Genomic DNA, 25,888 nt, shown 5'->3' on the forward strand with positions numbered 1-25,888 from the left:
AGAGAGAGTGTGTGTGTGTGTGTGTGTGTGTGTGTGTGTGTGAGAGAGAGTGTGTGTGTGTGTGCGTGTGTGTGTGTTTGTACCTAGTCATAATTTGGGCACAAATTTGTACCTAGAAGTGATTTTAAACCTGACAAAACTTATTTTGGGGAGTCCTTGATTGTAAAAATATTATAAAAATAAAGTAGATTATTTTTCAATTGTTTTATTTTTAATAAATTTAATTTTAATAATATTACATTTATACAAATACAAAACTTCTTTTTTTAAGAATTAAAAGTGCATAGAGTTTTCTGTTAGGGTTAGTGTGTAGGTTATGATTGGGTTACAGTATTTATAACTAGTCGTATATGAAAAATAGAGGTCTACTCTATAGTGTGTGTGTGTGTGTGTGTGTGTGAAGGTGGATTTGAACTGTTAAGGACATTTTTGCATTAATGTGTGTTTGGGGCAAGTTGTCACATTTAAATATTTTATTTTATAAATAAATAAAACAGATTATTGGAGTACATTTTACAAGAAAATGCTGATTCACTTTTTCTACTTTAAAATTTCATGTTTAATTCAATGTGTTACTTGCTGATTTTTTGTTTATTATTTGTGAAATTTACTAGCAATTTCAATTGTTTCTACGCCTATTTTTTTCAGTGAACTTTTTAATTGTAAGCCTTTAATTTTAAGTGTGTGTTAGTTTCTCTGGTTCCACACAGTTGGTTATCGTTGCTGGTGTGTTGGTCACTAACGCTCCCGTTGTGTGGGTTTGAACAGGGCAGGTCCCGGAGGATGAGGAGGATGAGGAAGAAGAGCGCGCTCCGGAGCGCACCTGTGCCGTGGCCAAACCGGTGTGTGTGAACGGGACAGAGTCGACTGCACTCAAGCCCAAATCCGAGCGGCGCTCCAGCTCTTCCTCCAATCCCTCCAGAAAAGGCATCTCCGCTGCCAGCAAGATCCGCAAGCTTTCCACCTGCAAGCAGCAATGACCCGGTGCTGCGCTGCACACCTGCGCTCCTCTGTACAGGTGAGACTCTCGTCATGGGGATCACTGTGAGCGTTATGGGGTCACTCAGTTAGATATTTAATGTTTCTGAAAGAAGCCTCTTCTCAACAAGGCTGCGTTTGTTTGATTTAAAATACAGTAAAAATAGTGAAATGTTATTAGAATGTAAAACTACAGTTTAACAGATATTCACATAGAAAACAGCTATTTATTTCTGTGATGCGCAGCTGTATTTCCAGCATCATTACTCCAGTCTTCAGTGTCACATGATCTTCAGAAATCATTCTAATATGCTGATTTGCTGCTCAAGAAACATTTCTAATCGAGCATATTAATTTAAAAAATGTTTAATTTTACATTGATATTAACATTTATATTAATTAAAAATTTGTATTAATAATTACATTATTTCATTTTAATTTCCTTAGTTAACATTATTGTCAATGTTGAAAACGGTTCATATTTTTGTGGAAACTGTGATGCATTTTATTTTTCAGGATTCACAGATGAATAGAAAGTTCAAAAGAACAGTATTTATTTGAAATGTAACACCATACATGTCTTTACTGTCACTTTTGATCAATTTAATGCGTACTTGAATAAAAGTGTTATTTTTGTTTTTGGTAGTGTTTTCAACATTGATGGTAATCAGAAAGAGAGTGTGTGTTCAGGGGGGGTTCCTCTCATGCTGATGAGATGCCGCAGTGAATGTGATGACTCAGTCTCCCTCCATCACATCATCTCTCTCTCTCTCTCTCTCTCTCTCTCTCTCTCGCTGATGGAGCTGGTGACTCAGACTCTTCTCTCTCTGCGTGCGTCTATATTTAGCGCTTTCATCTTCAGCTCTGCTCGATTGGATGCAGTTGGATGGAAACCTGTTTACACTTTCACCTCGCATATATCGCGTTGTGTAACGAGAATGGCATGTAATGAATCAAAAACAGATCACGCTGATGTTTACAGGTGAAAGAGAGGGCAAATGATTGGTTCATATTTCACCAAAAAGAAATTATAATTCATATAAAGAAAACCAAGCCTATTTTAACACCATTATTATTTTTTTTGCATTGGGACATTAATGAGTTTCAAAAGCCCCTTATGATGACTATTAAATCAAGGCTTTCGTCCACCCTGCCCGGTATGGGGTCACCGGAGCCCCACCCTGGAGCCAGGCCTGGGGGGGGGCGGCTCGCATGCGTGACCATGACATGGAGCCGCTTTTCGGTGGGCTCACCACCTGCCGGAGAGGCCGTAGGGGGCCGGTGTGTTGTGATTTGGGCAGTGGTCGGGGCCGAGTGCCTGGCCGACCCAAACCTCGGGTGCCAACTCCTAGTCGGGCTCACTTCCACTCACAGCTTGGGTTCTGGAACCACTCTTCTCGACCAAGGGTGGACTCTCCACTATTCTGGCTTTGCACAGGGTGAGAGGCGGCGGACTGGTGTGGGCTTGTTAATAGCCCCCCCAGTTCAGCCGCCATGTGTTGGAGTTCACCCCGGTGAATGAGAGGGTCATCTCCCTGCGCATTCGGGTCAGGGAACAGTTTCTCACTGTCGTTTGTGCTTATGTGGCAAACGGCAGTGCAGAGTACCCAGCCTTTTTAGAGTCCCTGGTGGGCGTGCTGGAAAGCATTTCCACTGGGGACTCTGTCGTTCTACTGGGGGACTTTAACGCCCACGTAGGCTGTGACAGTGACACCTGGAGGGGCGTGATTGGGAGGAACGGCCTCCCTGATCTGAACCCAAGTGGTGAGTTATTATTGGATACCTGTGCTAGTCACGGTTTGTCCATAACGAACACCATGTTCAAGCATAAGGGTGTCCATCAGTGCACGTGGCACCAGGACACCCTAGGTCGCGGAGGTCGATAATCGACTTTGTAGCCGTTTCTTCTGTTCAAGCATAAGGGTGTCCATCAGTGCACGTGGCACCAGGACACACCCTAGGTCGGAGGTCGATAATCGACTTTGTAGCCGTTTCTTCTGATCTTCGCCCATATGTCTTGGACACTCGGGTAAAGAGGGGCTGAGCTGTCAACTGATCACCACCTGGTGGTGAGTTGGATTCGACGGCAGGGGAGAGGGCTGGACAAACCTGGCAGGCACAAATGCATAGTGAGGATCTGTTGGGAACGTTTGGCAGAGGCCCCCGTCAGAGAGGTCTTCAACTCCCACCTCCGACAGAGCTTCAACCAGGTCCCGATGGTGACTGGGGACATTGAGTCTGAATGCACTATGTTCCACACCTCCTTTGTCGGGGCGGCAGTTCGGAGCTGCGGCTGTGAAGTCTCTGACGCCTGTCATGGCAGCAATCCCCGAACGCGGTGGTGGACACCGGAGGTAAGGGATCCTGTCAAGCTGGATAAGGTGTTATATCGGGTCTGGCTGACCCATGGGACTCCTGAAGCCGCTGACGGGTACCGGCAGGCCAAGCAGAACGCTGCTCTGGCAGTCGCCGTGGCAAAAACTTGGGCCTGGGAGGAGTTCGGTGAGGCCATAGAGGAAGACTTTCGGCCTCAAAGAGATTCTGGCAAACCGTCCGGTGGCTCAGAAGGGGGAAGCAGTGTTCCGTGGTGGAAGTGGTGCGTTGCTCCCTCAAGTGGATGAGTTTAAGTTTCTCGGGTCTTGTTCACGAGTGAGAGGAAAAATGGAGATGGTTCTCACTGCAGAACACAAGATCCAGGGGGCGAGGTTGGATCCAGATCCAATTCCTCCCACCTTATATATACCTAAACCTACCATCTCCACCCCCTAGATGTGGATCCAACCCTGCTCCCTGGATCTTTGTTCTGCAGTGAGGGGCTACTGGAAAAATGGAACAGTAGGTTGACAGACGACCCGGCCTCGGATAAGTGGAGGAAGATGAGATGAGACATTAATGAGAATTAGCAGTGAAATATATACTGTATATATATATATATATATATATGTGTGTGTGTGTATATCATATTTTTTATATATTTATAAATATATTTTTTCCACATCAGTTACATATTTTCATTTGAATGTTAATAAATATATTTTTCATTACTAACATTAATAAATATATTTATATATTTTTTTACATTACAGTAAAATGTCATATTTTCATAATTACATTTTGCATAGTTTCTCTATGTACATCGTTTTTGTTTTCATTTTGATTTTGGGATGCGATATGATGGTGTTTTCACTAGTACATTTCACAAATAATAATTACAAAGAAACGGCAAGTAATTGAACACATTATAACAATAACAAATCCTGAGTAAGAGTTCTTCTCTTAACGAGACGTTTCCTCATTAGCGCTCATTCTCTCTCTCTCTCTGTTCTCTGCAGGTTTATGTCGTTTCCCAGCAGTCAGTTCTAAACGCTGTTTTTTTCGACGCACATTTCTGCGGTGGTGATGAACTCAAACACAGTGCCAGGACTGACTTTACTTGAGAATGCTGTTAAAGAGTGGAGACGTTTCCCACAATCCTCCTCCGTGGCTGAGGATCATCCATTCGGTTTCTCTGGCGCTCTCGGATCGGACCCGACCTTCCGTTTAGTTTTAAACCTTCGTCTTTTAATTTAAAGTCATTACCTGCCGTTAAAGATGCAGATGGTTTGATGTAAAGAATGACACAGAGATCAGTTACTGTAGAGAAATATGCTGCAGATGATGATGTTAAAACTAAACTGCATGCTGTGATGTGGACGGAGAGTTTGGACGTCTGGGTTCATTTTCCCTATTTGGTTTGTTTTTCCCGTTAAATATTTTTTAAGTATTATTTATATAAAACACATCCCAACTGAAGCTGAGCTCGTGGTCTTTATTTGCATGCGTTTCGTTGGAAAAAAGGGCTTTCACTGCGAGAAACACCTGCGGAGTCGAATGTATGGACTTTTATTTTTTTATTACCGTTTTTTTCCACAAAAAAAAAAATAGTAATTTCTACCTTTTATCTCACAATTTGAACATTGTTCCTCACAGAATTGCAAAGAAGATTCTCTTATTTTTGAGTTTACATCTTGCAGAATTTCCGCAACAAAATTAAAAAGGTAGTTTCGACTTTTTATCTCACTATTCTTACTTTTTTTCTCGTGATTGCGAGTTAACATCTCGTTATTCTGACTTTTTCTTTTTTTTTTCTTAGTTCTGACTGTTTTTCTTACAATTCTGAATTGATATCTTTGAATTCAGTTTTTTTCCCCCCTTTAAATTGAGTTTATATCTCACAAAAAAAGTTTTTTCCTCACAATTTTTCCGCAGTTCTGATTTTTTTTTTTCCTCACAATTCTATGTCGGGAGTTTTCACTTTTTTCTCCAAACTTCAAGAAAAAAATCAGAATTGTGAGATAAGAAAGTTGCAAATATCTGCAAACATTATATTGTGTTTTAATAATTATCAAAAGATGCAATGCATTACATTTACATTATGAATACCTTTATGTTGTATTATACATAGAGGCCTCGAGTAAAATGTTACCCAAGGTTCTGTCACCATCATGTGATTTCAAATGCACTTTTTCATCTGTGCAACTCAAAGATGTTGCTGGCCGAGGCTTTTTGTGACCTTTTAGGATGCTTTTTGTCATTTTTGGAGAGCAGCGTGAACGTTCTGTTAAACATCTCCATTTGTGCTCTACATGAAGCAGCATGAGAGTGAGCAGCTGATGCAGAAGTGTCCTGTTTCACTGAAGTATCTGTCATCAGTGTTTTTCTTAAAAGTAATGCATTACAGTATTGCTTTATTCCGTAAAAAAGTTACTTTTTATGAAAAGTAATGCATTGTTACTTTTTGTCACCTGAGCTGGGCTTGTTCGTTTTTTTAATAACAAAAAACCCTAAAAGTCATATTTGTGGCAACTGTAAAAAGGCCCTTTCACAGCAAAAGTGAAATGAATAATCCTCCATCTGAAGGAAGAGTCTCTGTCTCTGCACTTGCTCCTGATTTCTCAGTCGATACATGGCCGTGTTTGAAGTCGTTGTGTAAATGCTGGTAAACTCTCATCTATTCCATTATGTGGAATCGATTATTCCTGGTTTTATTAATATATTGAACTGTTATGCTAGGTTCTCTGGTGTCATTTTGCCACAGTTTTGTCAAAGCAGTAAACCGCAGGACGCTGTGGTCAGTGTCGAAAAATTATTGTGTTTCTGACAAAATTGTTATTTGTAAATGTTTTGTTTAACATTTGTTGTCAGCAAATATGAGGAAGATTTTTCAAACAATATCTGTGAAGCTGTTTTATTGGTTCCGAAATCTGAGAATCAAACCACATTTTTTGGTTTCCTCCAAATTATTATTTTTTTGTCACGGAAAAAAAAAATAGAAAAGGTTATTTATTTATTTTTTTAAAGGACATTTTATATCACAATTACGTTTTTCTTCCTCAGAATTGCAAGCTTAGGTCTCACAATTCTGACTTTATATCGTCTTGCAATTTTGTTTATTTCAGTTATTGTTAATATATTGAACTATTAAACAATATCTGTGAAGCTGTTTTATTGGTTCAGAAATCTGAGAGTGAAACCATGTTTTTGATCCACCAAATCTAAGCTTCGTCTGTATCTGAGCCAAACAAAAATGAATCGTGAGAAACAGAAAACCTGTCCGAAGCTGTAAATGAGAGATGCTCTGTGGATCCGTGATCTTCTGCTGACGTTCTTCAGCGCACGTCTGGCTTTGGGTGAGTGCTTGTTTATCTGTTTTCATCTCAGAATGACTCTCACATGAACAGTAGTTCAGATACGACTCGGATCAGCCACAGATCAAGATTGCTGCTCTACATCAAGAGTCTCATGAGAACAGAGTTCCAACCAGAATCACGTTTTGCTTCACAAGGTAAAACTCTCAATTATTTCATGACTATTAAGCACATATACCCCCAAATTATCATTACTGTAATGAATACAGACGAATATAGACACATTTTTGTCATTTGCATTATTAAAATATTCAGCATCAAGAAGATCAGGCCCTTTCTTTGGGAACATGCTTCACAACTCCTTGTTCAAGCTCTTGTTCTGTCCAGGCTGGACTATTGCAATGCTCTCTTGGCAGGTCTTCCAGCCACTTCTATCAAACCTCTACAATTAATCCAGAACGTGGCAGCAAGATTAATTTTTAACGAACCGAAAAGAACACTCATCACACCTCTGTTTATCAATCTGCACTGGCTACCAGTAGCTGCTCGCATTAAATTCAAGGCATTAATGTTTGCCTACAAAACCACCACTGGCTCTGTAAAAAAAAAATCATCACTGAGAATAGTCAGTTTTATTGTCATAGTTTTTAAATGAACGCAGAACAACACCATGGTGTATAAATACTGTGCATAATATTTATGAGCAAAATGTCATTATAAAACAGATAGTTCCGGTGTTTGATTCTGATTGGCTGAGCCACGTTCGAAGCTGTTGGAAATTACTCTACAAAGTAACATACACCTTTGTTTACGTTTGTGTGTTGCTCGGCAACCACTTTGTTGCAGCCACAACTGTTTCTGAGGAGCTACATTGTTTGGTGGAAGAATACTGTTTTTATTAATATCATTACACTCGGTGTTGGGGAGTAACTAGTTACATGTAACGGCGTTACGTAATTTAATTACAAAATAAATGTAACTGTAATCAGTTACAGTTACTAAGAAAACGTGCAATTAAATTAGTTACTTATGAAAATGTTAACGATTACAAAGGGGATTACATTTGAATATTTACACACATCCACATACAGATTTAATTGATTTCTTTTCCAAATTGCACTGACTACTCTGAGACATAATTTACGCGATGCGGAAAACACAGACTGGTTCGTAGAATCCAGTCATAAAAACTGAATTACTTTAGCCTAACGCGGACGGAATATGCCACATTTTGGACGAATAAATCAAAAGTAGGTCAGTACACTTGAATCAAAACGCGATATGGACTAGTGTCTGTGAATATTAAGCTATTTTGAGAAAACTATCGTCATATCATACAAAGATACACCAATGTTTCAAAGAGACACCAATGTTTCAGGAGTTTAGTAGGACACATGCTTATTAGATAACTGTATTTGAGTTGATGTATATGCTTTTATTTATTATTTTTTAATTAACATTTATTTTATTTTTTTATTGTTAGATGCAGTGTTTCCTGTAGTTATGCAAAGATTTGGTTTCAAAAACAGTATCAGTAAACTATTTCTTATGATTTTAAATTTGCATTGAACTTCAGATCAATCTCAAAGTAAAAGGCGGTACTAAAGTCTGATTTCGTGGTGGATGTTCAAATTTGATCATCTTAATTCAAGTGATGAAGGATTGTGAAAGTCTGACAGTGTTGAGCACTACTGTAAGGTTAACCCTGCATGGTGTAAATGTTTGAAAATGATTAACAGTTGCAAATAAACATTTATTAGAAATTTAGAAAAGTAATCAAAAAGTAATCAAAAGTAATCAGTTACATTACTTTAATAAAGTAATTGAAAAAGTTACACTACTATTACATTTTAAATAGGGTAACTTGTAATCTGTAACCTATTACATTTCCAAAGTAACCTTCCCAACACTGATTACACTTTATTTGCTCTGTTTTATTTTGTGAAACCTGACTACGTATATGGAATAACCGTTTTATAAAAGCAATAAGCCCCGTGAAGCCGTGGTTTACTGTGAATTTATAACAGCTAACTCCGCTTCACGTCGTACCTAACAACACCCCTTAGCTGTTATAAATTCACTGTAAACCACGGCTTCTTGGGGCTTATTGCCTTAGTTTAACATTTTGTGCTTAATAGTCATGACCGTGATAGAAATGGTTCTTAAAATTGGCTTTCATTATTATTTTGTGTTATTGGTGAAACCAAACACTTTCTGAGAGACCGACTCAACAGGAAGTGAAGTCGTAGGTTTGTTGATGGACGATTGGAAGCTCTTCAGTATTTTTGTTCCTCTTCTGCTGCGGTTTGAAACCAATCATTCAGAAAAGTCTATGAATACAGTGAGAGGAAAAGGCCAGATTGTCCAGAATCAGCAGAACGGCGCTCTGGTGTGTGACCTATGACCCCTCACACACCTGTTTCCATGGCAACAAGCCCAGTTCAGTTCCACAGAAAATCACCTTCAGCGCCGGTTTTGTTTACTGTGTTCTGTAATATTTCATTATATGTGATATCTCGCTGACAGCTTTGTCCATCAGAGCTCATGTTGCTCAAAGTAACTGTGCTCAAGATTAAACATTAATGAAACGAGTCTTTAATAGAACGTTTCTTCTTCTAGACTGTATATAACTCATTTAGTTTTAACCTATGCAACATGCTTCTCTCAGTTCGTTTTTGAAGGTTAAAGTAATGGTTCACCCTGAGCCTTTTCAAGACGTCATTTTTGTTTCCAAACAATTCCAGATTTCAGTCAATTATGGTGTAAAAGCAATCATTTATTTTAACAGACATGTATATGTCTCATTCGCCTTGATATTAGCTGACCATTTCAGTCGGTCAACCTGATTGTTTACATTTTTTTCCCCCAATGAACATGATTTTTTTGCATTAAACCAACAAAAGTACCTTTATTGCAAAGGAAATATAATTTAAAAATGACACTTCAGAGTGATTTAGATGTACATATACAATCACGTACACCTACCCCGCGTTCTCGATGCTAAACATGATCTGGATGGAATAAATGATACAAGACACATTTATGACCCTAGTAGTTATACATGTATGAAAACTGAGATATAGAGCGCTGATCGTCTTAACATCGATGTTTTAATAACAAGGACTCATGATGTTCTGGACTCATAAAACAGAGATTTTAAAACCGAGACCCTCATCAAGGTTGAATCGCTTCAGTATGATTGATGAGTATGATGAACAGTGCATTGTGGCATATATTGGATCTCTATTAAGTTCTGCTGCAGGTCAATCCATCCCCATGACCAGATCTCAACCTTCACTGTCACTGAAAGTGTTCTAGATCTGTTTAATTAGAAATGTTCAGTGCTGATTTTAATTGAGTCTTGGCTGAAATGTGACTCAAAGCACCAAACGGCTGCAGTTTGTTTCACAGTGAAAGCTAGTTTGACTGCAGATCCGTGTTTCTATGTTTAGTCCCTTGATGAGATGAAGTTATATAAGGGTTTCTAGCGTAGGATGGATGTGTTCACACAGTTTAAACTCTTACATTTACTCTGAAGTGTGTAATTTCTGGGGTTTATACTTGACTCTGAGTTAGTTACAACACACCTCACTCTTTACATGTGTGTATTTATTGCTAATGTTCCATTAGACGTCATGCTTGTATTCATCCCGTTTCTTACTCTACTGAAGTAGAGTTATGATGTTTGCTGTTCTTCCACAGGAACGGTGCTGGTGCCTAGCTTCAGGATCTACAGAACTCACTCAGAACTGAATGACGAGCACAAGCTGCCCACAAACAATCATGGCCAAGTCTTTCAAATTCATAGTAATGCATTCTCCATTCTGGATTGCAAAAAGAAAGTGTCTAGTGCCGTAGTGCAATGTGACAAACATGGAAGCAGTGGGTGTGTGTTTGTTAATTATAATGGCCGAGATCTAGATCTGTGTCACTGTTGCTATCGAGTTCTTGTTCTTTATGCGATGAGGACATTAGTTTCCCAGCACCAGCACCCTATTGGTGGAAAAGGAGTTACTGACATCCAAAAAAACAGATCTGAATTTAAAAAAAAAAGTTTGTACATCGGTCAGTTTTCCAACAGGTGGCGCTGTACCATTTCAAACATGATCAAAACTATTCTGTACAAGAACGATAACTATAACTATATTAGCGTCCACACCAACGTTCTGTTTATTCTAAGCACACACTGCAGTTTCTCGTCTAGTCTGACTAGCGTGGATCCAACAGTAATGTGGGACACATAAGCGAGTAAAGGTGTTTTTACCACTATTGCAATGTCTGAGCCAGACCGTTTGATATATACTGACTATTTATAAATTTTTAACCCAAATGACCCATTTTCAGACTACGTCACAGCAGCGTCAATCTGCTATTTGAATAAACAAAAACATTAGCCAATCATATCAATGGGAGTTTACTTGCGAGTATAGAATGCGCCCCGCACATAAAAACAGACTGTTCTGCAGAGAGGCTCAAAAACGGGATAGAAAATAGCCTAGTACTTCTAAACTGTGATGTTTCTTTGATGTAAAATCACATTATAAGTGAACCTCAGAGAACATTATAAAATAATATTTAAAAATGCAGTTCATGACCCCTTTAAATGCTCAAGGTCTTTAAACTCAGGTTGGCTGATGATGTTTTTAACATTCATCAGCTGGAAAAAGCGTTTTGAACGTGATTCCAAAGATATCGTTAATCTGCGTCATTATCGTTATAATTTTGGTGCAGACTTCGTAATCCTCTTGGAGTTAGAGCGAGTAATAAAACTTCATGGTTGTAGCTATTGTTCTTTGTGTGAACGGACCTTTAGGGCCAGTTTTACTAACAGCTTGCGCCAGCGCAAACCGTCTTTTGGCGTTAAAATAGTACTGTCAAAATTTACTAAAGACGCGCAGTGAAGAATTAGCGCTGAAAAGGCGTGGACAGTTATTTTTGCGCCTGACCTTATTGCATATGCATTTCTAGGAGTTTCCCTTTCAGACGCAAAATTTATGGGAGGAGAGTATTAAAATGAATCACGCAACACGTTTTACGTTTGTGCTCGTCAAATTACTGGCATTTGCACCATTATTTAACGCCCAAAAAAAGCATGTCTTAAACTATTTTGCACTTGAAATGGCTGCAGTTTGTTGCTAGGAGGAGGCACCGCAGAGATGAGAGAGTGCGTGGTAGAAGGCAGAGGATTTTTTTTCCACACGTAATTTATTTGGAATGCAAGAAGAACACGAAAATATTGTTTGCCAAGCCATGTTATTTTTAATTTGCTTCAGGAAATAAAAGACTACTTGGAACCCTCAACTAGGAGTCATGCAATACTAGCTCTATCAAAACTTCTTGCAACTTCTAGCATTTTTTGACTCCGGTTAGTTTCAATGTAGCTTACTATGGCTTTATTTCTTTATTCTTTATTTGCGACTCCTCTAATTTGCGCTGCACTTGGTATATTGCGGTGGTCGATATGTAAATGAGATGTTGCGTCTGTGTTCTTTAATTTGTGCATTGTTAGTAAATCACCCGCAGAAATTTACACACCCATTGGCGCTCTTGGAATTACACGCTCTCTCTAATTTGCCCTGTTTCGTCAAACTGGCCCTTATTCTTCTAGATCTGGTGAGGTGCGGCTTACAGTCACGACACACTCTTGACTCCCTTTTTGAGTCCTCAGGTTAGAGTAGAGGCGATCGTCCAGTGTGGATGCCAGTTTGTCTGACGGACTGATGTCAGTGAGAGTGTGACGCGAGTCCTGATCCGGATCAGTGGGATCCAGCATGAGTGTGTTTGTATGTGAATGCAAATGAGAACTAAATGTAGCCATTGGTCCACCACTGTCCATCTGTGAATGTTTATGTGAATCTGCGGAATGAGCATTTGTTCCCAAGTCCTCCAGTATCCCACAGCCACTAGCACTGTTGTCCTGAATTTGCGATGAAAAGAAATGCCGGCTTGTGTTGTTGCTGCTGTTGTTTGCATTTTCCTCCAGGTCTGGACCAGAACTTCTTGTTTCTGAGGGCGGATCAGCACTCTCCAGCTCTGGACCGGATTTTTCCGGCTCGGGCGATTCCGTACTCGCTGCTCCCTCACTGGCTTCATCATCCGCGGCGCTAGCGATGCGAGGCAAGGTACTGTAATAGCGTGTGTCTAAGGGGTAGTTGGCGCTGTCACCTCGGCGGAGTGGATAGCAGCGCTGTCGCTCTAAAGATGGCGAGTATCGGGCGGCACCAGGGTCACTGTACTGCTTGCTGCGCTGCCACTGCTTTCTGAGATGGATTCTGGAGCGATGCCGGTGACGCAATGAGGGCGAGCCCTGCTGGTCAAACTGGGGATCATGGCGTAGGAATTCATTAAACAGTGCCTCTGTCTTCTCATCAATGCTGTAGTCTCTGCGGCGGAAGTGTGGCTTGGGTTTGGTCAAGCGTTGAGGTTCTCCCGTAATAGGAGTCTCTGCCTCCAAACTTACGCTGCTCTCCGATGCTTCGTCTTCCAGCTCTTCCTTAAACAACCGTGCCTCAAAACTCTCACAAACTGTGCCTTTATGGCCAGAATTGGTGAAAAAGCGGCGACGTTCTGATGCCGTCTTTCCGGAGCTACTTCCAAACAATCTGAACTCCTCCGGAGCCTTGCAAGGAGCCTCGATTGAGGCGTATCCGCTGTCCATCTGCAGAAGCTTCCGGTTGTTTGTCTCTCCGTCGCTGCCTCGCTCAGAGTCCACACTGTCCCGTCCATTTCTCCTCTGCTCTGCTTCCCTGACCACGTCATCATATGGGAGCTCGCTGTCTCCGTCTATATCATCATCGATGTCTTGCGACTGGTAGCTGGGGACGCCCACTCTCAATGCTCCCGCTGAGCAAACGCTGTCGGCATCGCTGCGAGTGGAGTCCCTGTCGTTGCTGCTCAGGTCGGAGGAGGCGTACTGCTCCAGCGATGCTCTCAGGCTCCAGATGTCACGGTACAGGCTGGGCTGCTCTAGACTCTCCTGACGGCTCACTGGTCCATACTCTTCACCGTCGCCTCCTGACGCTTCTGCCATCATCTCCTGTACATTCTCTTCACCATCCTCCACTTCCAGAGGTCCATGGGTTGAGGGGAATGTTGGAGTCGTGTCTTTCACTGCATCTGTGTTGACTCTGAGCTCCATTACGGCTTCCACCTCTAACCTGAACGGTAAATAAGACTGTTATGTTATGGTAAAATGCTTTTATATTCTAGTAGAGATGATGGGACAAACCGATTAAAGGGATAGTCATTAATTACTCACCCTCATGTCGTTCCAAACCCGTAATCCCTTTATTCATCTTTGGAACACAAATTAAAATATTTTTGATGAAATCCGAGAGCTTTCTGACCCTCCATAGACAGCAAGGGTACTCAAGGCACAGAAATGTAGTAAGGACATCGGTAAAATAGTCCATGTGACATCAGTGGACATCAGCATTTCTGTGCCTGGGAACATTTCAGTTACGTTACTGTCTATGCAGGGTCAGAAAGCTCTCGGATTTCATCAAAAATATCTTAGTGTTCCGAAGATGAATGAAGTTCTAACGGGTTCGGAACGACATGAGGGTGAGTACTTAATGACAGAATTAGCATTTTTGGGTGAACTATCCCTTTAATTCTGATTCTTCTGCAAACATTCTAGATTATAACTGTAAATGAATAATATGAACAGAATCTATAGAATTTAGCAATGCGCAATGGTTTCAATTTGCCCAAGATTTGTGTCCATGCAGTTACTAAAAAAAATGAGATGAATCAAGGCTTCTTTGGGAATTGAACTGTGAATCCTGAAATTTAATGCTAAGGTGCATGAAGTTCCCTTAATTCAGAGATGTTCAATCCTGATCTTGGAGGACCACTGTCCTGCACAGAATATGCTTAACCTTAAGTATACACACCTGAAGCAATTAATCAACGTTTTCAGGAGTACAAGAAATGTTCAGGAAAGTGTGTATGGCCAGGTTGGAGCTAAACTATAGCTGTGCTTCTCAAACCTGTCTTGGGTACCCCCCACCACTGCACATTTTGGATATCTCCCTCATCTAACACACCTGCTTCAACTCACCAAACATTGGCCCTCCAGATAGTAAACCTCCAAGAGCAGGACTGGACTGAATTAGAGGTGTCCAATCCTGCTCCTGGAGGTCCACTATCCTGCAGAGTTTGACTCAAATTCTAATTTAAAACGTCTGAACCAGCCAATCAGAATTTTTAGGATCAGTAGAAACATTCAGGCAAGTGTATTTAGGCAGACTGGCACTAAACTAACTAATCCAGTTCCTGGAAATCTACCTACCTGCAGACTTCATTTCCAACCCTGGTCCAACACACCTGTCAGTAGTTATCAAGTCATTGGTTCTCTAAGAGCAGGATAGGACAGTCCTAATTCCGGGGAGTCCAATCCTGCTCCTGAAGGACCTCTATCCTGCAGAGTTTGGCTCAAATCCTATTGAAACACACCTGAACCAGCTAGTGCAGGGGTCTCCAACCCTACTCCTCGAGAGCTACCGTCCTGCAAAGTTTGGCTCCAATCCAAATCAAGCACAACTGAACAAGCTAATCAAGGTGTGCAGGGTTACTTGAAAATTACAGACAGGTGTATTCGAGCAAGTTGGAACTGAAGTCTGCAGGACTGGAAGCTGGAATCTCTCCAGGAGCAGAGTTGGAGACCCCTGAGCTAGTGAGTTTGGGCTGATGGGAACAGAACGTCTTAGCAGTGATTCCCAACACTGCACAGTGTGGGTCATGGAGTAACTACGAGTGAGCTGATGACCTGAGTCAGGTGTTTGATTTAAAGAGACATGCAAAATGTGCAGTGTTGGGGGGCTCCAGGAACATGCTTTATAGCAGGGGTCTTCAGAATCCGTCCTGGGGGGCGGTTCTGCAGAGTTTAGCTCCAACCCTAATTAAACACACCTGAACCAGCCAATCAAGGTCTTAAGCCTTAAACACACTGCACGAATTCCGGCTGTCTCAGACAAAAGATTGGCATCGTGAAACAATCGTGCCAATTACTGTGATCGTAGAGTCCTGTGTCATAATCGGTGGTCCTGTGTCGTACAGTGAGAGAGGTTCAAAGACAGCCGTTGTCACGGTCTTGCGACCAAAGATAGCCTACGATACAGCATGATCATCACAGTGTGTTTGCTGCTACTATCCACGTTTACTGACCAACCAACAAAAATGCGACATGAAATCAACGCGACATGGCGCTTAAACATAAAACTGCTTACCTCAAGCTCTTATCCCTTCCTCTTTCGCCGCTTCCACTTTTTCTCAGCGCGCACAAAAACTACAACTGCTAAAGTGTGATTTATCATGCTCTTATTGTTTACCACTAGCGCATGGTTATGATGTTTTATTCTTTTATAGTAACATGCGTCGTAGCGTACGAGTCAATAGGTGTCATCATCATACAGTCTACACGCACGTTGTAGCCAAGTTTATTAGATCCATGTCGCACAGTGTGACATGCAGTGATCTTATAGGATTGCTAAAATTGTGCAGTGTGTTTTGGGCTTTAGATTCCAGCTCTGAAATTCCAACAACCATAAGCTGCTACAAGGTGGTTTTAGGTGGGTTATGATGTTTTATTCTTTTATAGTAACATGCGTCGTAGCGTACGAGTCAATAGGTGTCATCATCATACAGTCTACACGCACGTTGTAGCCAAGTTTATTAGATCCATGTCGCACAGTGTGACATGCAGTGATCTTATAGGATTGCTAAAATCGTGCAGTGTGTTTTGGGCTTTACTAGGCATACTAGAAACTTCCAGGCAGGTGTGTTGAGGCAAGTTGGAGCTACACTCTGCAGGAAACCGAGTAGTTTGGAGACACCTGCTTTATAGGATACTATAAAGCAGGTGTCTCCAAACACCTGTAGCCGTACCTGCCGTACCTGCTGAGGGCAGGAGGAGCTCCTGCATCCAAAGAACTGGCCGAGAGGCGTCTTGGCGGCTCCTTCTGAGGCAGTGCGGTGGGTTTTCGCAACAAGAAGTCGCTGACTCCACCCTGCAAGGTTTCTTCTACATGATCCAGAGTCTCGCTGGCCGCCCGCTGCCTCTGAAATGCACGTCTCCGCGGAGAACCTAGGAGAATGCAAGAAAAACGGAGGAATAAGAATATGCACAAATGACCCTCATTGAGTAACAAAATCACTGACTGAAACACAAGCTCTGTTCCAAAACCTTCTAAGGCAGAATCACAACTACGGTGAAACCTTAGTGACCGATTTGAGACTCTCTACATAGGCAGTAGTGATGGGTCGTTTTTGAACGATTCGTTCATTTTGAAATCGTGACTCGGGAAGAACGAGTCGTCTCGGGGAGTGATTCGTTCAGTCGCGCATGCGCAACATCCTATAAGTTCTGTACTGGAATTAGTTCATCTTTTTCAAGTCGTTATGGTGGGGCTGTCGCGTGATGAGCAAACGACTCAAACCCGAAGATTCGAGAGATGAACTAACCAATTCTCTTTCCGGCTCAGACTGCATAGGTTAAGCTTATGGGGCTGTCAGCCTATCATGTATTGAACGAACGACTCCAACCCGAAGACTTGTCAGATAAGAGGTGAGGTGAGCTAATCATAGACTAAAGACCCAGGTTAACAATGAATTAATATTTTCTGTTTCTTATAGCATTATAGTTTTGTCTTGTTTGTATCAATGTTTGCGTAAGTAGTAGATGTGTTAGGGAAGTAACATGTAACGTTTTAATGATATTTTGCTAAAATGAATGAAATTACTTCATTTTGCTGAACGAGACTCAAAGGTCCGAGTCGGTAAAATGATCCGAACTTTTCATCACTAATAGGCAGCATTGTGACAGTGTTAATTTAGTGTTATTTCTATACTACTATAGCATTTATTAATATTTTCGATTGGCTTTTATTTTTAGTGTGAGCTCCTCACAGTGTGTTCTCCACATCAGCAGGTTTTGGAACGGAGCTATAGAGAAGAAAATAAGCTCCCCTCAGCCTCAATAATGAGAGCATGTAATGCAATCTATTGCTCATCAGCAGGAAATGAGCATGCAGTACTGACTGACCTTTCACATCAGGTGAAGAATAATGCGATTATTTTATAATTCATTTATCAGGAAGCAGCTTTTGTCCTGCACTCCTGCTTGAAATCTCTGAGCCAATCAGATCTCACACCAGTCACATGACTGTAACTAGACCGAGCTACTCAAGCCGTATTGATCCGGTATTGATTCCTATTCTCCAGGCTCACTCAGGGCTGAATAAGATCTCCGGGTGTAAAACATTGTTTAAGGAGACTGCAAGACGTCTGGCTTTGGATTGTTTCACAGAATGTATAGAACGGATATCTTTGTAGTAAGGTACAACAACGTATTTATTTTCTTAGGAGATTAAGGTCATTTGGAGCAAATGAGCAGATCTTGCTGTTGTTTTTCAAATCTGTAATACAGAATGTTGTGCAATATTTAATGTGTGCATGGTTTAGTTGTCTCTCTGTTCAGCTCAAAGCTCGACTGTCTGGATTGCTATCTATTTGTTCTAAAATTGTCAAGTTTTCAAAATCGGTTTACGAAAAAAAATGAGGAATATCAGTTTTTGCCATCTAACAGAAGGCTTAGAGTTGCATATGCTTGATTTAATAGATTACGTAAATCATTTGTGTATCGGTCTGTAAAATTAATAATCAGAATCGGGGGTCCAGATAGGCCTCTGTGCTTTGGTAAATAGAAAGGACTCACTATTCTAATGCAATGTAGCCGTGTGTCTGTATTAATACTGTAGTTTTTTTATTAAGGTGAGTTTATTGAATTGTTTGTTTAGTAATTGGGTTAGGGTTAGGTAATAATATAGCAGCTCATATTGAACTTTAAAGCATCTTTCAGAAGATAAAACATTCTCTCCAGCAGTGTTAATTTCGTTGACGAATAATTTTCGTCATAATTTTCGCCAACGACATTTTTGTCACCGACAAAGACGAGACGATAACGAACTAAAACTCTTTTTGAATGACAAAAACTGACGAAAATCTATTGCCATTTTCGTCAACGAATAAAAACGAGAGGGACGATTTGGGAAGAGATTCAACTATTTTTAAAATTCTTAATATTAGTAAAAATGATAATCATGTCACATGCAATACAGATTGTTTCAAAGTAGCTTCACAGAGAAAAACAGGAAAATTAATACGTTTCATACAATGTTGATTCTGTTCATCATCAGTTATTAATTAAACTTGATTATTTTGATAATGAATAAAAACTACATATAAACACATTAAAAACAAAAACTACTAGAAGTGACAAAAATGCACAGCAAAATTATTAAACTCTAATAAAAATGTAAATAAAAAACTAAATATAAATAACTATAAAAGTATTTCAGTGGTACTAAAATAACTCTTAAGTGCTAAAATAACTAAAAATAAATAAATTAAAAAAAATTAAATTCAGTTCATCATCAGTTATTAATTAAACTTGATTATTTTGATAATGAATAAAAACTATATATAAACATTAAAAACTACTAAAAATGACAAATGTTGATTCTATTCGGTTCATCATCAGTGTATTATTGAACACTGGTGTATTATTGTAGGACAACCTCTTAAAGGGCACCTATTATGCCTCTTTTTACAAGATGTAATATTGGTCAGTTAAATCAGTGTCTATCATGATAAAACCTTAATATCAAACCTATATAATGAGTTTGGAAATTTTAGAGAAATGCTTAATGCATTACACTGTAACTAAACCCATTAGATTTTAGCCGACTAAATTTACTGTAGATTTAGTCGACTAAAACTAAAAACAATTCCCATGACTAAAATATGACATGAAATTAAATATGAAAACTAAATGGCATTTTCATCAAAAAACTAAATCAAAATTTGCCGTCGAAATTAACACTGCTCTCCAGTCCAACAAGAGCATTGAACTGAACTGCAGAAACGACTTGATATGAACTTCACATATGGATAGTTCATTAATTAAGTCATGAATGTAAGTGTTTGAGGTCATCCTCACCTCTGGTGTCGAGTCTCCAGAACGGACCCGCTCCCTCCAGGCTGGCGTGGCGTCTGAGTTTGGACAGGAAGTGGAACATGGTGCCCTGAGCCGCACAGGAAGTGGAATCTCTGTCCATCAGCAGGCTTCTGTTCATCACCTCGATCTGGAGAGGAAGAGATCGTGAAAGCGTCCAGCAGGTCACAGGTAACGCCAGTCAATCTCAGGAAAACATCCGGCTCACATTAAAACCCAAAGTCAAGCATATTTAAAGCACCAAGCTCTGTAATACAGAGTCCAGATGCAGTGCATACATTCAATTCAACTAACAAACACTGATATGCACACAACTGTACAGTTTACAGTCATGCAAATAATGTCACAACAGATTTGTATTTCTACATGCAAAATTGAAATATGTTGTATTTTTACAAGCTTTATCTAAAACATTAAATGAAATAAGATTAAGTTAAAAACACATATCTTACATCTTTATTTGACCCTCTATTCTATTTCTATTCTATAAAAAACCTTGTTCCGTGTACTGCGTTAGGCTAACTGAGACTTGTTATAGCAGTTGCGTATCATTGCTCTTTTGTTGATTTTGATTGCTTCCAAGTCACTTTGGATTAAAGCATCTGCTAAAAGTTTTTTATTTTTTTATTTAAACAAACTGTAATATTGTTTTTTTTAAATGCTAAAAACTAAAATACAAAATGAAAACTATGAAAATATATATATTTTAATAATATAATTACAATAATTATAAAAATATGCAAATAGAAAATATTATTAATAGTATATAAATAATACTAAAATAAAACAACATTATCAAAAATGTTGACTTAATCTGCCCGTATTTACTGCCCTGTGTTTATGAACGACTGTATTTTACTGATGATGACTCACGGTGTGTGATCGGGCCGGTTTGGCGCTGGTGTTCAGTGTGGAGCTCAGTGTGTTTCCAGGCAGAGCGCAGCTGGGACTTTGAGCGCTCCACAATCCTGCAGCCTCCGGCGCGGGACCCTCCGCGGGCTGAAAGCACACACACACACACACAGTCACAGAGACACAGACACACACTCTCTCACACACACACACACACACACTCACAGAGACACACAGACACAAAAACACACACACACTCACAGAGACACACAAACACACACTCTCTCTCACACACACGCACACACACACTCACACACACGCACACACTCACACACAAACACACACACACACACACAGTCACAGAGACACACACACACTCTCTCACACGCACACAAACACACACACGCCCACACTCTCACACACACGCACACACTCACACACACGCACACACTCACACACACGCACACACTCACACACACGCACACACTCACACACACGCACACACTCACACACACGCACACACTCACACACACGCACACACTCACACACACGCACACACTCACACACACGCACACACTCACACACACGCACACACTCACACACACGCACACACTCACACACACGCACACACTCACACACACGCACACACTCACACACACGCACACACTCACACACACGCACACACTCACACACACGCACACACTCACACACACGCACACACTCACACACACGCACACACTCACACACACGCACACACTCACACACACGCACACACTCACACACACGCACACACTCACACACACGCACACACTCACACACACGCACACACTCACACACACGCACACACTCACACACACGCACACACTCACACACACGCACACACTCACACACACGCACACACTCACACACACGCACACACTCACACACACTCACACAAACACACACACTCTCTCACACACATATACACACACACACACACACACACACACACACACAAAACCTAGTGAGCGGACTACACAAGGTGCATTTTAAGGCATTATACATTCCAAACTGTAGCCAGTATAATGATGCTGCTTTCTAGGCCCCCTTCATATGCAGCATCACATGCATCTTTTATGGAGAACTGAATCCCAAAACTGCACAAATCACTGAAAAATCTATGGAATATCAAAACCTTCAGCCTAACTGAAAATGCACTATTTTACTCAACAATTATGCTTCTTAGGAGTATGACAGCGTTAATTTAGCAGCTTATGAGGATCCTCCTTCAATCCGGCACAGGGTTAGTAACTAAAAAACAACGTTTGTTACTTTAAATAAAATAAACATTAACCAAATTAAAATAAAATGTAAAAGAAAGAGTTAAGTCTGTAGTTTAACTTGATAATAACTACAACTAAATAAATAAACATTTTTAAACAAAATTAATAAAAAACTATATATATTGACATTCCATATAAATCTAAAAATATTTAAATATTTACATTTAAAATATAAAAAAAACTAAATGACAAAAGCACACAACAAAAATACTAAAATACTTAATACTTAAATTTGAAAACCGAAAATATCAAAATAATATTTTGAGCATTGAGCAAATAAACAAATAATATAAAAACATACCACTTTTTTGTCAAATATTTCATTCTGATTGGTTGACAGATGTTATAAAGGGTTGATTAATTATTATTATTTATGACAATCATATTTTATTATCTATGGAAAGCAGTTTCAGAAGTCAGACACACTGACAGCGTTTGTGTTGCGTAACTGCAGCTCTATGCAGAAAATGAATCAGGAGTGAGTCAGTCAGAGTTAGGATGAACTTCGTCTAATTTACATGAGAAAGTGAATCACATTTACGCCCAAAAGTGCTGCTGTAATCTGCTGAAACGCTCTTTATTCAGTCACATCTACTGAACAGAAAGTCTTTGTGTCTGCAGATCATCAGGCCTGTTGAGAGTTTGTTTAGTAGTTCGTATAATGTGAGTTCACTACAGTATTTAATGTTGCTTCACAAAAGCCTGTACTGCAAATGGGTCACTAGTGCATTTTTAATGTTTTCTGCAGTGCATTGGACAGAAGTAAACACACTGCTGATGCTCTTCATGCTGGAGGTGATGTTGGAGAGATATTAAAGCAGCGTGTCACCTGGAATATGGAGAGGGATGGGTGTTGTGAGGGCTGTTCGCTGAGCGTCACGCTGTTCTCCGGTGAATCACACTCCATGATGGTGAGGATCTTCAGCGCCGGCGGCTGCATGTGCGTCAGACGGGCTTTCTTCAGGTGATGGAAGTCGCCCTCCGTCAGCGTGTACCTGAGAGACCGTTACAGCCCGTCAGGATCCAGAACCAGTGCCAGCTCAAGTCTGATGCATTGCTGTTTTCTGATATTCAGTGGCAGTGGTTCTTTATGGTTGTGAACTAAAACATGAACTTAATCCTCTGACAGACACCTGGGCGACAAAACCGACCAATGTTGAACTCTATTAATCCAAAAAGATCGACCAACGATTAAATCTCTTAATACAACCAATTCAACCATTTAAATCTTGTAATCGAAAAAAACAACCAACCGTCATTTAACCGTCGTCATTTGTTAATCAAACAAAACCAACCGACATTTAAATATTAATCAAACAAATTCGACTGACATTTAAATCTCAGAATCGAACAAAACCGACTAACCGATGTTTAAATCTCTTAAACGAACAAATTTGACTGACATTTAAATCTCTTAACCGAACAAAACCAACCGACATTTCAATATATTCATCAAACAAAACTGACTTTTAAATCTTTTAACCGAACAAAACCGACTGACATTTAAATCTCTTAACCGAAAAAACAATAACTGGCATTTAAATCTCTTAACTGAACAAAACCGACTGACATTTAAATCTCTTAACCGAACAAAACCAACTGACATTTAAATCTCTTAACCGAACAAAACCAAGTGACATTTAAATCTATTAATCAAACAAAACCGACTGACATTTAAATCTCTTAACCGAACAAAACCAACCGACATTTAAATATATTAATCAAACAAAACCGACTGACATTTAAATCTCTTAACCGAACAAAACCGACTGACATTTAAATCTCTTTAACGAACAAAACCAACTGACATTTAAATCTCTTAACCAAACAAAACCAACCGACATTTAAATATATTAACCGAACAAAACCAAAACTGACATTTAAATCTCTTAACCGAACAAAACCAACCGACATTTAAATATATTAACCGAACAAAACCAACTGACATTTAAATATATTAACCGAACAAAACCAACTGACATTTAAATATATTAACCGAACAAAACCAACTGACATTTAAATATATTAACCGAACAAAACCAACTGACATTTAAATATATTAACCGAACAAAACCAACTGACATTTAAATCTCTTAACCGAACAAAACCAACTGACATTTAAATCTCATAATCGAATAAACCGACTAACCGATGTTTAAATCTCTTAAACTAACAAATTTGACTAACATTTAAATCTCTTAACCGAAAAAAACAACAACTGACATTTAAATATATTAATCAAACAAAACCAACTGACATTTAAATCTCATAATCGAACAAAACCAATGGACATTTAAATATATTAATCAAACAAAACCGACTGACATTTAAATCTCTTAACCGAACAAAACCGACCGACATTTAAATATCTTAACCAAACAAAACCGACCGACATTTAAATATATTAATCAAACAAAATGACTGACATTTAAATATATTAATCAAACAAAACGACTGACATTTAAATCTCTTAACTGGACAAAACCGACTGACATTTAAATATATTAATCGAACAAAACCGACTGACATTTAAATCTCTTAACCGAACAAAACCAACCGACATTTAAATATATTAACCGAACAAAACCAACTGACATTTAAATATATTAACCGAACAAAACCAACTGACATTTAAATCTCTTAACCGAACAAAACCAACCGACATTTAATTCTTGTAACGAACAAAACCAACCGACATTTAAATATTAACCGAACAAAACCAACTGACATTTAATATATTAACCGAACAAAACCAACTGACATTTAAATCTCTTAACCGAACAAAACCAACCGACATTTAAATATATTAACCGAACAAAACCAACTGACATTTAAATGTTAATCGAACAAAACCGAAGTAAAACATGAACTTGATTCTTAACAGGCTGTCATTCTCGGGTCGCTGCCGCTCTTGACCTCTTAACCTACATGTGTGTGTGTGTCTGACCTTCGACCTTTCTCCTGGTCTTTGGCGCTCTGCTCATAGATGGCGGCCTCGTTAAAAGACACCCGTCTTCCGGTGAGCGACGCAGACAGGAAGTGATCCGCGTCCGTCTCTCCATGACAGCAGGAAGTGGACAGTGTTTCACCGCTCTCGAGTCTGATGGTGACGTCTGAAGAAGAGAGAGAAACGACAGTGCTGCACGTTTGTTTCTAATCATAAGTGCTCATATATATATATCTTAATCGAACAAAACTGACCGAAGTTTAAAAATCACTTAATCGAACAAAAGTCAAGTCGAGTCGAGCTTTATTGTCATTCCGCTACATGAGTGGACACACAATGGAATGAAATGTCGTGTCTCGCAGGATCACAGCGCTACATAATTAAACAAAAATAAACATACAACAATAAAAACAAAAATAAACATACAACACTAGACGTAAGAAACAATTTTGAACCTATACATAGCTAACTTACTGAAAGCGGTAATCCAACTGTACATACACTATAAATAGTTGGCTATACATATACATAATCTAAGACAGAATATACAATACTTTACATAATAACTGTACATGGTATTGTGCAAAAGAGGTAAGAAGCATAATAAGAAGCATATAGAGCAATATGATTTACTGACCAACATTTAAATCTCATAATCGAACAAAACTGCCCAATCTTAATGAATCTCTTAATTGAGCCCTTGGCCTGACTGTGCTGCTGTGCTTGTGGCGTTCACAGGTACCTTGCATCGGCTGACTCTCCTCTATGTATGTGGTGTTGGTTTTCTCCAGGTCATCACTGGCTCTGAACACCAAACAAACACAAACAACATCAGCATGATTGAGATACAGTGATTCGTTTAGTTTATAAACGCACACACACACATTATATGTGACCCTGGAGCACAAAAGCAGTCTTAAATCGCTGGGGTATATTTGTAGCAATAGCCAACAATACATTGTATGGGTCAAAATTATACATTTTTCTTTTATGCCAAAAATCATTAGGATATTAAGTAAAGATCATGTTCATGAAGATATTCTGTAAATGTCCTACTGTAAATATATCAACACTTAATGTTTGATTAGTAATATGCATTGCTAAGAACTTCATTTGGACAACTTTAAAGATGATTTTCTCAATATTT

The 25,888-nt window shown here is 39.5% G+C and overlaps 2 protein-coding genes across 2 annotated transcripts in view; one reads left to right on the forward strand and one right to left on the reverse strand.

Annotated features, from left to right (window-relative positions):
• Positions 1–4,830, forward strand: part of stk11 (serine/threonine kinase 11) — a 29,840-nt gene extending 25,010 nt beyond the window's left edge. Inside the window, exons 10-11 of the mRNA XM_016504284.1 lie at positions 769–1,018; positions 4,311–4,830. Of these exons, the coding sequence (XP_016359770.1) occupies positions 769–980 (212 nt within the window). The 3' untranslated portion in view covers positions 981–1,018; positions 4,311–4,830. The remainder of the gene's footprint in view (positions 1–768; positions 1,019–4,310) is intronic.
• A 6,872-nt stretch (positions 4,831–11,702) lies between these two features.
• The window catches only part of LOC107702059 (voltage-dependent calcium channel beta subunit-associated regulatory protein-like), a 17,132-nt gene continuing 2,946 nt past the window's right edge, over positions 11,703–25,888 (reverse strand). The window contains exons 3-9 of the mRNA XM_016504254.1: positions 25,484–25,545; positions 24,742–24,907; positions 22,624–22,789; positions 20,494–20,619; positions 19,606–19,750; positions 16,503–16,692; positions 11,703–13,762 (exon numbers count right to left, since the gene is read on the reverse strand). Coding sequence (XP_016359740.1) covers positions 12,202–13,762; positions 16,503–16,692; positions 19,606–19,750; positions 20,494–20,619; positions 22,624–22,789; positions 24,742–24,907; positions 25,484–25,545 — 2,416 coding nt within the window. The 3' untranslated portion in view covers positions 11,703–12,201. The remainder of the gene's footprint in view (positions 13,763–16,502; positions 16,693–19,605; positions 19,751–20,493; positions 20,620–22,623; positions 22,790–24,741; positions 24,908–25,483; positions 25,546–25,888) is intronic.

The sequence above is a fragment of the Sinocyclocheilus anshuiensis genome, unplaced genomic scaffold (assembly GCF_001515605.1).
Source record: "Sinocyclocheilus anshuiensis isolate Anshui unplaced genomic scaffold, SAMN03320099.WGS_v1.1 scaffold1825, whole genome shotgun sequence".
NCBI classification, from domain to species: Eukaryota; Metazoa; Chordata; class Actinopteri; order Cypriniformes; family Cyprinidae; genus Sinocyclocheilus; species Sinocyclocheilus anshuiensis.